This window comes from Lepidochelys kempii, chromosome 8 (assembly GCF_965140265.1).
Source record: "Lepidochelys kempii isolate rLepKem1 chromosome 8, rLepKem1.hap2, whole genome shotgun sequence".
NCBI classification, from domain to species: Eukaryota; Metazoa; Chordata; order Testudines; family Cheloniidae; genus Lepidochelys; species Lepidochelys kempii.
This window is the reverse complement of record NC_133263.1, coordinates 36,517,194-36,530,180: the sequence shown is the minus strand read 5'-3', so window position 1 is coordinate 36,530,180 and position 12,987 is coordinate 36,517,194. Positions and strand designations below refer to the sequence as shown.

General features: G+C 49.1%; 1 protein-coding gene and 1 long non-coding RNA gene across 3 annotated transcripts in view; one reads left to right on the top strand and one right to left on the bottom strand.

Annotated features, from left to right (window-relative positions):
- Window positions 1–243: 243 nt before the first annotated feature.
- On the bottom strand, window positions 244–9,966 carry LOC140915777 (uncharacterized). Its single transcript, XR_012160284.1, has 3 exons — window positions 8,910–9,966; window positions 1,566–8,088; window positions 244–849 (listed from the first exon to the last, which is right to left on the bottom strand). It is a non-coding gene; the product is annotated as an uncharacterized lncRNA (long non-coding RNA).
- The window catches only part of NRG2 (neuregulin 2), a 317,255-nt gene continuing 312,678 nt past the window's right edge, over window positions 8,411–12,987 (top strand). Inside the window, exons 1-2 of one of the 2 annotated variants that reach the window (XM_073356050.1) lie at window positions 8,411–8,517; window positions 9,272–9,907. In XM_073356050.1, the coding sequence (XP_073212151.1) occupies window positions 9,469–9,907 (439 nt within the window). In that variant the 5' untranslated portion in view covers window positions 8,411–8,517; window positions 9,272–9,468. Of the gene's footprint in view, window positions 8,518–9,271; window positions 9,908–12,987 lie in introns of those variants that run through there. The other variant, XM_073356049.1, reaches the window with a different exon arrangement.

The window sequence follows — 12,987 nt, the reverse complement described above, 5'->3', positions numbered from 1 at the left end:
GCAGATCGCCTGGCTGCCAATTATGAGCAGCCAGACACCAAGGCATAAGAAGAGCACATTGAGGCGCACTGAGTCTCCGAGAGCTTTGAAAACCAGTTTCATGAATGATCCAACACTGATGTGACAGTTCTGTGTGTTGTTCCTTACCAACCTGCCTCCTCCTTCGCATGTACGGCCCTGTAAACTAAACCCCCACCAACCACAGTGTGCACAGTGAATAAAGAGCCTCTTGTACTCAATTGGTGCATTTTTATTATGCTAACAAACACTGAACAGAGACATCAATGAATAGCAATGATAATCAGGTAAGGGCCTGATAACACAGGGAGGGAAGGCAAGGACACATAGTTTATTACAATTGCACTGTCTAGCAATCAAAGCTGTAGGAATGAGAGCTTTCTGCTCCATGAACCATCCCCTGGAGTTGAGTTCAAGGGATAACGGAGCTTCTCCCCTTCCCCTCCCCGCATTCTAGGATGTCTGGGAGAGGAGGATATGGAACTTAGTGAGGAGGGCAGCTGGTTCATCATAGAGTCCCACTGCACCCAAAGGTCTAGCTGCCTTTCCTGCACCTCAACCAGATGCCTCAACATGTCTGTTTGCTTCCCCATAAGCTGCAACATCTCCTCTTGAATGTTACACTCTTGTTCCCTGCTTGCTTTCCTGCCCTCTTGGTTGATATGCATGCTTTCTCAGCGTGTGAGCCTCCATGCATGCAGCGGGGCCCTGTCAGCCTCAGAGGAATGCATCAAGTCATAGAACATGTCTTCCCTTGTCCACTTTTTTCGCCTTCTAATCTGGGATAGCCTTTGTGCTGGAGCGGAGGAAGCACCAGAGAAAATGTTGCAGCTGCAAGGAAAAGCATACATCGTTGAAAACAAAAGGTTAACTGTCGCAATGAAGGAAACAATTCACAGCAGTAAATACATTCCCTGAGGTACTTGGCCAAATTTTGTGTTTTAAAAGAAGAGTCTGCCAGTAAGGTACAATACATGGCAGAGTGCTGGGCAGCAGATTTCAGTGTGCAGACAGGCATGGTAAGCACACACAAAAGGGTAGGCGATGTGAGGGCACATGTAACCCTTCTGCCAGGCCAAGTTGATAGCAGCAAGTGCCGGGTTCAGTACACAGGGGTTCCCTCTCATTAAAGCAAATGCAAAACTGGCTCGAGCCCCCACCCAGTGACCTGGGAAAATCTTACACACCCCCTGGGCGCCTCAAGGAGGCAATACTTCCCCTCTCGCAAGCACAGAGTCTTGGTGTAGTAGAGAATCTTTAATAACATGAGGCAAACAACATCAGCATTAAATTGGGGAAACACCACAACTAGTGTTCATTAACCAAACCATGAACACTGACCCACCCCAGAAACATTGGGCCACATCCTTTCCCTCAGGCTCTTGAGTCCCAGAACCCAAACGTCTCTTGAGTCCAGCAATCCACAAATCACCCAAAGTCCAAAAAAAGTCCAGCCCCGGAGTTCAAAAGTTCACCTGCAGAGTGTTACTCCCCAATCTGGCTAAAATGTGCCTGGGTGTGGGGGAAAGAGGTAAGGGGCACCTTACGTGTCCTGAAGCTGACTGCCCCACAGGGCTCTGCTCCGCTCCACCACGACCAGCTCCGCTCTGCACAGCTCACCGTCTCACGACCGGCTCCGCTCAGCTCGCCGTCTCACGAACACACCGCTGTCTCACGACCGGCTCCGCTCAGCTCGCCGTCTCACGAACACACCACTGTCTCACGACTGGCTCCCCACTACTTGACACAGTGCTCAGTGATTTCAGCTCTCAGTGATTTCAGCTCATAGTAGTGGTAGCCTTAGTGCTGGTGCACTATAAGGCTGAAGTGAATTCAGCACAGTACCTGTAACAAAACTCTTAATAGACCCAAAATTAGCTCTGACATTCCACAGTGGAGAGAGACAGAGGTGCAATTGGTGCTTCAGGCCCTCACAAAGGGGCCTACACCACCAGGCACTAATACCTGTCTCAAGTCTCTCTCAATTCACAGAGTTTTGGAACCCATGTCCCTTGCCTAGTGAGTACTACTCAGTTGATGGTGAGTCCTCCATCATAACAAAAAGGCCAAGTACAGTTCCAAGCACAGTTCCCATAATCAGGGTACTAACAATTTATTCTTCCCGCCCCAATAACATAGACACTGGGGATCCCACAGCAGCCAAAGTGACCATTTGGGCAGTTATGGCCTCATTCTAGGCGGGGTGGGTGTGCCTATGCAAATGAGATCAGCCCCTGAAGTTCTTTTCCACAACTTGCCACACCTCACCACCAGATGTCAGGGTGGAGCCCACCCTGTCTCTGCTTACACACACCTGGGGAAATTTTGTAGTGTGGAAACTCTTGGCACATAAACAGGCTTTTCCAGGGAGCACCTTTTGTGTGGCTGCACTTGCCACCACTGTATCCCAATTGTTTACCTCAAATTAAACATTAACCACAATTGCATTTAACCCCTGTAGTGTTATTACAAGTGTGCACTCACCAGGTGCCTTCCCCACCATCACAGTCCTGCACGAGTGGGTCCTGGGAGGGGATCGGCTCCAGAGTTAGGAAAAGGTCCTGGCTGTCCAGGAGAATGGATCCTCTGCTTGCCTGCTGCGCATTCTCCTTCTCCTCCTCCTCCTCAACCAATGTCCTCCTCGTTGTTGTCCATGGCCACTTGGGTCCCCTGGGAGGTATCCACGGAGAGTGTTGGGATACTGGTGGGGTCCCCAGCTAGAATCGCATGCAGCTGCTCATAGAAATGGCATGTCCTTGGCTCAGCAGCAGAGTGACTATTTGCCTCCCTTGTCTTCTGGCACACTTTCCTGAGCATCTTTATTTTCACATGGCACTGCTGTGTGTCCCTGGTATAGCCTTTCCCCCCCATGCCCTGTGTGATTTTGGCATAGATGTCAGCATTTCTTCTGGTGGATCAGAGTTCTGCCTGCACAGACTCTTCTCCCCACACAGCAATCAGATCCAGTGTCTCCTGTATGCTCCACACTAGAGCGCATTTGTGTACCTGGGCAGTCATGGTCAGCTGTGGTGGTGAGCTCTCCACACTGATCAAACAGGAAATGAAATTCAAAAGTTCCCAGGGCTTTTCCTGTTTACCTGGCTGAAGTGCAGTGGAGTTGAAAGCGCTGTCCAGAGCGGACACATTGGAGCACTCTGGGACACCTCCTGGAGGCCAAACAAGTCGAAATACATTGTGCTGTGTCCACACTATCCCTAATTCAACCTGGGAAGGTCGAATTTAGTGCTACTCCTCTCATTTAGGTAGAGTACGGGCATCGATTTTAAAAGCCCTTTAGGTTGGCAGGAAGGGCTCTGTAGTGTAGACAAGCACATTATAAATTCACCTAATGCGGGGAATGCCGATCTAACGACGTAGTGTAGACTAGCCCCCTGTCTCTTACAGTCTCAAGAATAAAGCTACCTACTATTCTCTTGCTTTCCTTTCTTGCTGCCAGTTTATATTCACCCCATCCCTTGCATATGAGCCAGCAGAAGGCTGCCAGTTATGCTCATTAGCAGCATTCCTGCTCTATGAATGCCACCTGTCCAAATAGGCTATCTGCTGGCTTGCACTGGGTTACAGCCTTGGGGCTGCTCCAGTTTGCAAACACAGCCCTGGCTAATGGCGGGGCTATGAGTTCCATGGGGCAATTTACTAGCCCCTTGTGCCAGCTCTCACTGCGGGCTCTGCTACCCTCTTATTGCAACCAGAATTAGACCCCTCTCTTGCTGTTTTGTAGAGGACATAGACTCTCTAGTATTCTTTAGGTCTAGCGCCTACAGGCAGCCACACCGAGAAGTAATTTAATCATCCCCAGAGAAGGCAATCCATGATCCTTCCTCCTAGCAACATAGGGAAAGACTTGGGGAATCATGACCTATGTGGGAGTGGCAAAGTTAGAAGAATCTCTGTGTAACTTCCTACTACGGGCTTGGGCAGAACAAAGCCAGATCTGAGGGTTCTGCTGCTCTGGGCAAACCAGCAACTGTCCACTCCTGCCAGCTATCAGTCACACAAACACTTAATGTATTGCTGGACCCATAATTTGCTTGGTGACCCCCTCCCCATTGTTCTCATTATCTAGCAGGGCCAGGCCAGGACCAGCAGATGCCTAAGGCTTTCCACATAGCAGGACCAGACCTATTTTGAAGGGGCATTTTAATCTGTAAGTACAAGAAACATAAAAAAGAGAAAAGAACTCTAGCACACCCTGTGATTCAGGACATGTCTGATATCAGAAGAGAAGGAGAAAGGATATTGACTAATAAAGAATGGCACAATAAAAAATGACACTAATAAAGAAATAAAGACACAAACCTGTTGGGGCAGGAGGGAAAGAGAAACAACAGACCCAGGGTCAGATATCAGAGGAAACATGTTTATTTGAGGAGAAAGCTTACAAAGGAGGAGATTCCACCTTGCTTAGTTCAGGGCAGACCAGAAGGGATTGCCTGTATTGAGAAAGCAAGAAGGTGGCACACAAACAGGTTCTAAAAGAGACGGATGGCCCAAGGTATATATGCAGTGGACTTTCTCTGCCCAGCCCCTTTGCATCAAAGGCACATAAAGCTATGATAGACTTGGAAACAGTGAATTATGGAGCGTGTCAGAATAGTTAGGGAAAGGAGGACAAATTATCCAGTAAACAAAGGAAAAATATTATCCCTTATAGGTTCCATCTCATTAATGTCTGAGTTGGGATTGTCTCGCTGTCAAGGCTTAATGCCCCATCTAACCCATTTTCAATATAAAATATGGCCTGGCAGCCACAAATAATGAATTCACACTTATCCAGCACTTTTTTTTTTTTTTTTTTTACTCTAAAGCACTTCTCAAACTCGAATGGTCCCATGGAAATGCAACCATCTCTGGAGTGGAGAGCAGCCATCTATAAAACAATAAGGAGAGTTGGGAGAGGAATATTGATAAAAGGACATGTGGGCAATCCTCTACTTGAGTCTTTGATGCCCCTAAAGAGCAAAGAGGTCACTTTTTAAAGTCTCAGCTAAAGGTCCCCACAGGTGAATTCATCTCCTTCAGAAGAAATGGTTGAAGATGAGAGCTGCTCCAACTCAGAGTTTGAACCTGCAGCACTAGAGAGTGAAGGAATTAGACACCTGAATTTTAGTCCACTCAAGCCACTTCTCTGGTTAGGCACAGCTAGGAGAGGGGCAGCCCTTCCCATTTCTCTTGCAGGAGAAATCTACAGCCCAGATCCTCAAAGATATTTAGGCACCTAACTACCATTGACTCCAAACAGTTGGCAGCTTCCTTGCCAAGGAAAGTATTTCCCCTCCTTCCTATATTTCTCTGTGGTTTGCTGAGTATATCGTTATGACTTTCCTTCCCTCACCACAGGAATTTCACCCATATATCCCTGTAGTTGCAGAGATTGTATTGAGCGTTTTGGGAATTGAACAGGTAGTAGATACCATAACTGTGTTTTCCAGGCTTTTATTATTGTACTTTTCCTTCCACTAAGCAGCTGTGTTGCTCTTTTAGCCAATCATCCTGTGTCTGCTGTTTGGTTTGCAATTATTTTTTTTAAATACTATTTTGGTGCCTGCTAAAAGCATCCACAAATCATGCCAGTTATTCTTAGACTAAGATCTTAACCCTAGGATATAATGAAACCCACCTTGAGCAAGCACACAGCAAAAATCATTGGTCTAGGAGAAGTGGTCTTGGACTAAATGTTGGACTCAGATGTATTACAAACTTTAGAGATTCTTTAAAGTGGTTGCCTAAGGTGGAGGACGGGGGGAAACTGCATTGCTCAGAGGACTGATAATGGTCAGAGGTTCTCAGCGTAGGAAACAGGACCCTCAGGGAGGTCACAAACAAGTGTCAGAGGGTCAAGACCACCCTGCCTTGCCTATATTACTAGCTTGCAGGGATGACCACCACCTAGATGGGAGGGGGAGTCCCAGGGTGGTTCTGCTATGGAAAAAAATCGAGAGCCACTGGGCTAGGTCACCAGATCAAATCCAGCCCAAGTTAGTAGCAACTGAGTGTTATTGCTGCTTCTTGACCTATGTGAGACAAGCTGGCAAGTCTTAGAGGAGTGCTTAGTGGACAGATGTCCGCACTGCATGAATCACCAACATAGCTGGCATTCACTGGCACCTTTATTGGCAGTCTCAATGCAGAGAGGCTAAAGATTAGAATGGGCATGGAGCATGAACCGCCCCATCACCTTTAGCCATGGTCCTGCAGGGCATTTGAGAAGGGCTGCTTTCATCACCACTGCCCACATGGTATCTGTTCTCTGAGTAAAAAGAGGGCTTCAGTCTCCAGGATTGGCATCTGGTAGCACAAAGGCTGAGGTTGTCAAAGACACCCAAGGGAATAAGGTGCCTAACCAATGGTGCCATTGAACATGTTATTAGAATTATTTTTTGTTACTTGTAGTAGCAACGAGGACCCCACTCACAGACGAGGAACCGGTTGTGTTAGGTGCTGAACAAAGACAGAACAAATCAACTGTCTTGGCCTTAAGTATGGCTAAAGATGGTGTAATTCCAGCCTTAATTCACCATGAACAATTAGAAATGGAAAAAAACGTCAGTGGGTTGCCTCTTGGAAGTGAGTCTTAGGCTCTAATTCAGCAAGGTATTAAAGCACCTGTTTAACTTGCTTTTAATGAGAGTAGTCCTGCTTAAAACTATGCAGGTGCTTAAGTATCTTGCTGAACTGGGGCTTTACTGCAGGTTTCTCTGGACCTAGAAACTACTCAGGATAATCTGAATTGGGGGGAAAAAAACAGAAAGCCAAAGAGAAATATGTTTAGCAAAGGTTCTAACAATGAAAAGTGTTTCTGAGACTCTAAATGTGATAAATGTGCCTGATAACACAATACATTGTTTGAAGTTAAAGAATTACCCAGATGACATGATCTAAGCATCCTTGGTAGTGGGAGTATGTATTTAAATAAAATCGATGGCTTCCTACGGGCTGAAGATCTGAATGGACTCATGCACTATCAACAGTCAGTGGTAACTTCTGGGAAAAATGTACATGCATAACACTGAATTCAGCTCTGCATGGGAAAGATGGTAGAATACAAGGAATTCAAACATTTATTAATTCCACCCATTCTGGATGATTCCACCTTTTTTTTTTTTTTGAGCTATAGATTTCACAATCATAAACATGGAGGGGCCCAAGGATCCAAAGGTACATATTACACCATCATTATCTATCACCCCAATTTATTTAAAAAATCATTATTGGCTCTAACCATCTTTGGAGTCTCCCAGTGAATGCTTGCCTGGCTTTTCTTTTAGAGTGTAAGCTTGGTGGGGAAGGGCCCCTGCCTTTATCTGTGTGTTGTATCGCTGCCAAGAACACTACTGCCATAATAATAACAATGCACATATTTGGGTCTGATCCCACTCCAACTGAAGTCAATGGCAGATGGCAGCAAAGCAGGCAGGGATCACAATGTATGCGATTATCTCACCCCCTTGTGTCAATTACCACAACAATGGGAACCCACGGGCTGTGGATTCCAGAGGCAGAATTTGCCTTTTTGAAAATCCTCTGCTATTAATTACTCTTCTTAAACTGCTGTGGCTGGCAGCTTCAGCAATGATTTCCTATGGGATTATAAGGAACACAGACAGGGGAGCACCATCTTTACAAATAAACAACTTTTCTGAACTTAAATTGCCTTCTCCTGAAAACCCACTGCAGTGGGAAAGTCTTGTTATTATCTTGTTTGTCTATTAAAGAGAGACAGCAGGGATCACTCCATGAAAGAAGCCATTTTCTCTTCAGCTGCTATCTTTCCTTTTGCCAGTTAGTTTCTTTTTCTTAAACTGCATTTGACTGGGGTGTCATGCATAAAATTCCAGCTCCAAAGTAATCCTGAGACAGGAAAGTAGATGTGTAGGGCAGGGCGGCCCAACCCTGTTGCCAGTTTGGAGTTGTGAAATCTGCAGGGCTGGTGCCCCTGGCAGCAGATAATATTCCGTTGCAACCGGTTAAGCGGCGCTTCCTCCTGTCCCGAATGTGGTTTAGCTGACTGTCGGGTTGACGAAGGAAATGCTCGTGTTTTGACCGGAGCTGTAATGCAGTGTGGAGATGGGCAGGTCTTGAGAGGATGTGATCGGAATGCCAAGGGCTGCAGAAATCAGCTATCTAGTTCTCCCTCCCTCCTCCCATCCTGGGGACCCCCCTCCCGGCCATCCTCCCCACGCTAGGCGAGATCGGCTCTGCCCCCGTTTCCAGCCCACCCCTCTTGCAATTGCAGGCTGCCAGTCGCACCAATAAAACAGGGCAATGCTGGGGAGTCAGCCAGGCCCTCTGGCAACACAAATGTAAACCCAGTGACTTACTGGTAGGTTCCCCCCACCTCCGCCTGCTGCAGCCACCTGCTCCTCGTGTCCTTGGTGCAGGCTGAGGGGCGAGACATCGGCGGTCCGGCTGCCCGGGGCTCTCTGCCGCTCGCGGGGCAGCTCCCGGGGACGCTCGGGCTCGAGGCATGGCATAGAGGTAGGTGACTGAGCGCGCATCAATGTGGCACCTTCTGGAGGGGCCGCCAAGGGAAGCCCTGAGCTGAGCATCTGCTCGGGAGACCGCGGGTTGCCTCGCGACTCTCCTTGCAGCTCCCACCCGCATGGGGGGGGGGGTCCCTTGCACCGGGCGTCCCAGCCCTGCCCTGCAGAGGGCTGCATCCCCGAGGGGGCAGGGAGTCCCCGACACCCTCCCCCAAGGGAGCGGGCTCCGGGCGGAGAGGTTCCGGGGAGCACTGACACCGGCTCTCCCGGGGGGCAGGGAGTCCCGGAGATCCCCTGCACGGGGAGCCACGCTCAGGGTTCCCCGGGATCCCTTCAGGGACAAAATCCCCGGGGATCGGGGAAGTCACCTGCTCCGCGGGGACTCACCTGTCCAGCCGCTGGGACTGCCTGGCCCAGGCAGGACTCAGGCAGGGGCCGCGCGGGGTAGCTGGGCCAGACCCTGCTGGGGATTTCAGGGCGCTCCCGGCGCAACGGGTCAGCACAAGTCGGGTGCGCTCTGCAGAGGCCGGGGCATCCCCTCGGGGCCCGGGAGCTCACTCGGGTCCTCTGCCCGGCGCGAGCGGGCAGCCCCCTGCCTTCCCTGGCTCCATCCGCCGGTGCACGGGGGCAGGGCGCCCAGGGTCGGTGCGCCGCGCAGCTCCGTGCCCTGGTGCCTGGGGAGGCTGCTGCGCCGCCCGGGGAGGTGCCGGCCAGCGGGCGCTGAGATTACGCTGTTTCCGGTCCTCCAGCGCCTCTGTTTCCCCTCCCGAAGCGGCGGCGAAGCGGCAGCCCCCCAAATGGCCTGGCCAGATGCTGCAGGTCTGCTGCTCAGCGCCGCGACTGGAGGAGGCTCCGTGCGCCAGCAGCAGCAGCGCCCGCCCCGCTGCGCCTCCCGAGCAGCCGCAGCCCTGCAGCCCGGACAGCAGCCGCCGCAGCAGCCGCCGGCATGAGGCGCGATCCGACCCCCGGCTTCTCCATGCTGCTCTTCGGGGTGTCTCTCGCCTGCTACTCCCCCAGCCTCAAATCGGTGCAGGACCAGGCGTACACTGCGGCCGTGGTGGTGGAGGGCAAGGTGCAGGCGCTGCCCCCCCCGCCCGGCAGCGGCAATGGCACCCGCGAGCCCCCTGCCTCCGCTGGGGTGGTCCTGGTGAAAGTCTTGGACCTGTGGCCCCGCAACAGCGGGGGGCTGCAGCGCGAGCAGCTGATCAGCGTGGGCAGTGGGGGCTCCCCGGCGCCCTGCTTCAAAGTGAAGAGGAACCACCGCTACATCTTCTTCCTGGAGCCCACCGAGCAGCCCCTGGTCTTCAGGACATCCTTCGCCCCCCTGGACACCAGCGGCAAGAACCTCAAGAAGGATGTGGGCAGGATCCTGTGCGCAGACTGCGGTGAGTTGCCTGGGGCTGCCTTCCTCTCCTCTCCGGCCCAGGAGCTGCTGTTGCGGGGATTAGGGGGGTGAGTCTGGGTGTGTGGGGTGTTTGGAGGCTGCTGGGGGCCAGGCAGATGGGGATTGTTGGCCAGCAGACTCCCTCTGCCTAGCGCGCCACCAAACCGTTTGGGAACTGCGTTTGGTGGCTGGCATGTGCTGCTGGAGACCTGCCATCCCAGCATCGCCCTGGGGTTACACGTAGAAAAAAGAAAGTTTAGTGTTTGTCATGTGTTTGTTGTGTCTGTGGAGTTCTGGGTCAGGAACAGGTACCTGCACCTGGAGACCGTTTGTCTCTCCCCTTAGTGACTGGGAAATACTGGCAGGCTTGATTTGGGGACGGGAGACTGGAGGGGAGCAGGTGTGGGGGCATAGAATTTGATTTGTTGAATATGACTTGATCTGTTTTAAAAACTCCTGATCTGCATGTTGAACGCTGCTTCTCCTAGTGTCAGGCAGGCACGCAACTCATGTAAACAACGCCTTCCTCGCTGCCCCACGTCCACAGCCACAGAAATGTAACTCGGGGGTTGTAGGCTGACTTTCTTGGTGGCTGTTTATCTATATGTGGATCGTTTCTGTTCCTGTGGGCTGTCCTGCTTTTCCAAAGCAGCTTAGAGAGGTTGCTTCTTGAGGGAACACAAGCCAGCCCTTGTGAGGTGAACCCCATTTGTGTCGTTGATCTTTGATTTCCTTGAAGAGTGCGAATACTGCCTGGAACAGAATTTCTTTCAGTTGTTTGTGACGATGACCTATCCTGGTAACTTACTCCTGCTGGACGTTGTCAGTTGTGCACTAACACCTCAATGGCAACCCGTATTGACTGCATCCGTCACCTCTAGGCTGGTTGCAGTACAAGCATGCAGGTGATTAGGGAGATAGCATCCAGGGTGCTGGTGGAACGGTGCAACGGTGCAGCTGCGTAACACGTTCCTTGGTATCAGAAAGTCAAATAAACACGAGCTGCTTTGGTACAATTTGCGATTTAATTCAGAGTCTATTTTGAAATTGGATCTCGCTGTTTTTTTTTTGTTAGTGCTTCAGTCGCATTATAGCTCACTAAAGTATTTGTTGTCAGTGTCTTATGTTTTTCATATTTAACGTTTCTTTTTGTTCTGGCTTTTCGTTGATAACTGCAGCCAATCTACTGAATGAAAGACCTTGTAATAGCATGAAGTTCTGGCCCCATCAACTCTGTAGCCACTCAATTGCATCTGATGCACTGCTTTCCTATAGCAGATAACATGTTTACAAATGCAGAGACCAATATTTTATTGACATGTGTATGTGTTTGGAATAGACTGGCTAGCAGGGATGTGCAATAACCATTGAAAAGTTTTGCATCTGTCAAAATGGTGTTCTAATTTTCTGAAGTTTTTTCTTCCACCATATTTAGTTTTTCTTAAAGTAACATATTGTATTTGTTCTGTACTGTATATCTTAGACTTCATCAGGTTATTTTCAAACAGAGATGTCAAATTAGTTCAACAGGAAAGTGTTGGTTTATTTATTACTACTTTTTGGCCTGGAATTTCATTATTGTAATCTGGAAAAGCTGGCATACGGTTTTAAAATTTCATGTTTTGATGATCTTTGATTATTTTTGTTTGCATTGAATGATTTTGACCAGGTTTAGGATGCGAGCTTGGCCATTAGTTTGGCTTTAATTCTCAGACACCACACCATGGCCCAGGAAGTGGTGAGAACCCTGTGGTGCAGTGGAAAATGAACAACAAATTTCTCCTTAGGACAGGTTCCAATTTGGCCAATGGATTATAAATATATGCAGTGCATATCTCAAGATGATTCAGATTCCCTATATGCGTACTCACTCATCAGGTTAATAGACCTTTTCCCCATTAAAGGCTATGTGACATGCTAGTTATACTTAGCTCTATAATGAACATTTAATAGTTTTTTTTTAAAGTAGGCTTTTCTGGGGCAAATCCTTTGCCATTGAAGAGGATTGATCATAGATTGTTAAAACAGGCTCTGTCTGCTCTTTAGCTATTATCACAAAGAGAAGTTTACAATTGCGATTGCTGGGAGAGAGAGAAGGAACCTCACATATATATTGCCGTTGAGAAGAATGGGCTAAGAACATAAATATCAGGAGACCTGTATTTAATTTATGTATGTATATGGACCAACACGAACATATAACATTTAGTGAAATAACTGTCACAAAATAAAAAAGCACATACCATGAAGAGTACTGGTAAATTCCATGGGGTTGTCATTTGGAGTCAGATGGTACCACATCAGCAAGTAGGTTGCATGCTTTAGTCCATCAAAAAAAGGCACAATCCTGCAAGGTTCTAAGCAACCCCAAGTGATTTTGCTGAGAGCCAAGAGTACTCTACTCCTTCCTGGATCTGGCTCAGAGGGTTAAAGGAAAGCGCGTAGGCTGCTGTAGGTAGCCAGATAAAAGCTGCCATTCTGACTATGTTGCCTTCTTGGCCCTAATGCACTTATTTCTGTATTTTCAACAGTCTGAAGAAGGCCTCTTGGCTAAAAGAATCTGCAGGTTGTCAGTGCTGTTGTCTCATCAGAGCTGTATGGCAGGTTGCAAAATAAAGAAGCTGGGACATAGTAACTGTCATAAAGGTGGTTAAGTAGCAGAATTGAACAGCAACTTCATTGCACTAATGTTTTGACAACCCATTGACTTCTGCTCTCCTGTGTGCCAGTACAATACTGGGAGGTTAGTGTCAAAGGTGACATGCCAGGTAGGACTGATCTTTTGATTTGTGATGCCCCTAGCTGCTGCAGGTGCGTGTATTGGGCAATCAGACTGTGATTTGTCTTCTCCCTGCTTGCCTTGTGTCGGGGAAGAAAAGTGGGCTTGCTGGTGAGTTGTTTCCTGCTGCGAAAGAGGGAGATGGAGGTGGTCCATGGAGCTCCAGAATTAGCATGGGATTGTGGGTTCCCTGTTAGACCATGGAGTGGTCTCTAAAGGAAGTGGCGGGTGCACCATTGTTTGGGATGTTGAAAACTAGATTGTGCGGAGCACTGGAGAGCGGTGCCTAGGGAACCTTCCTG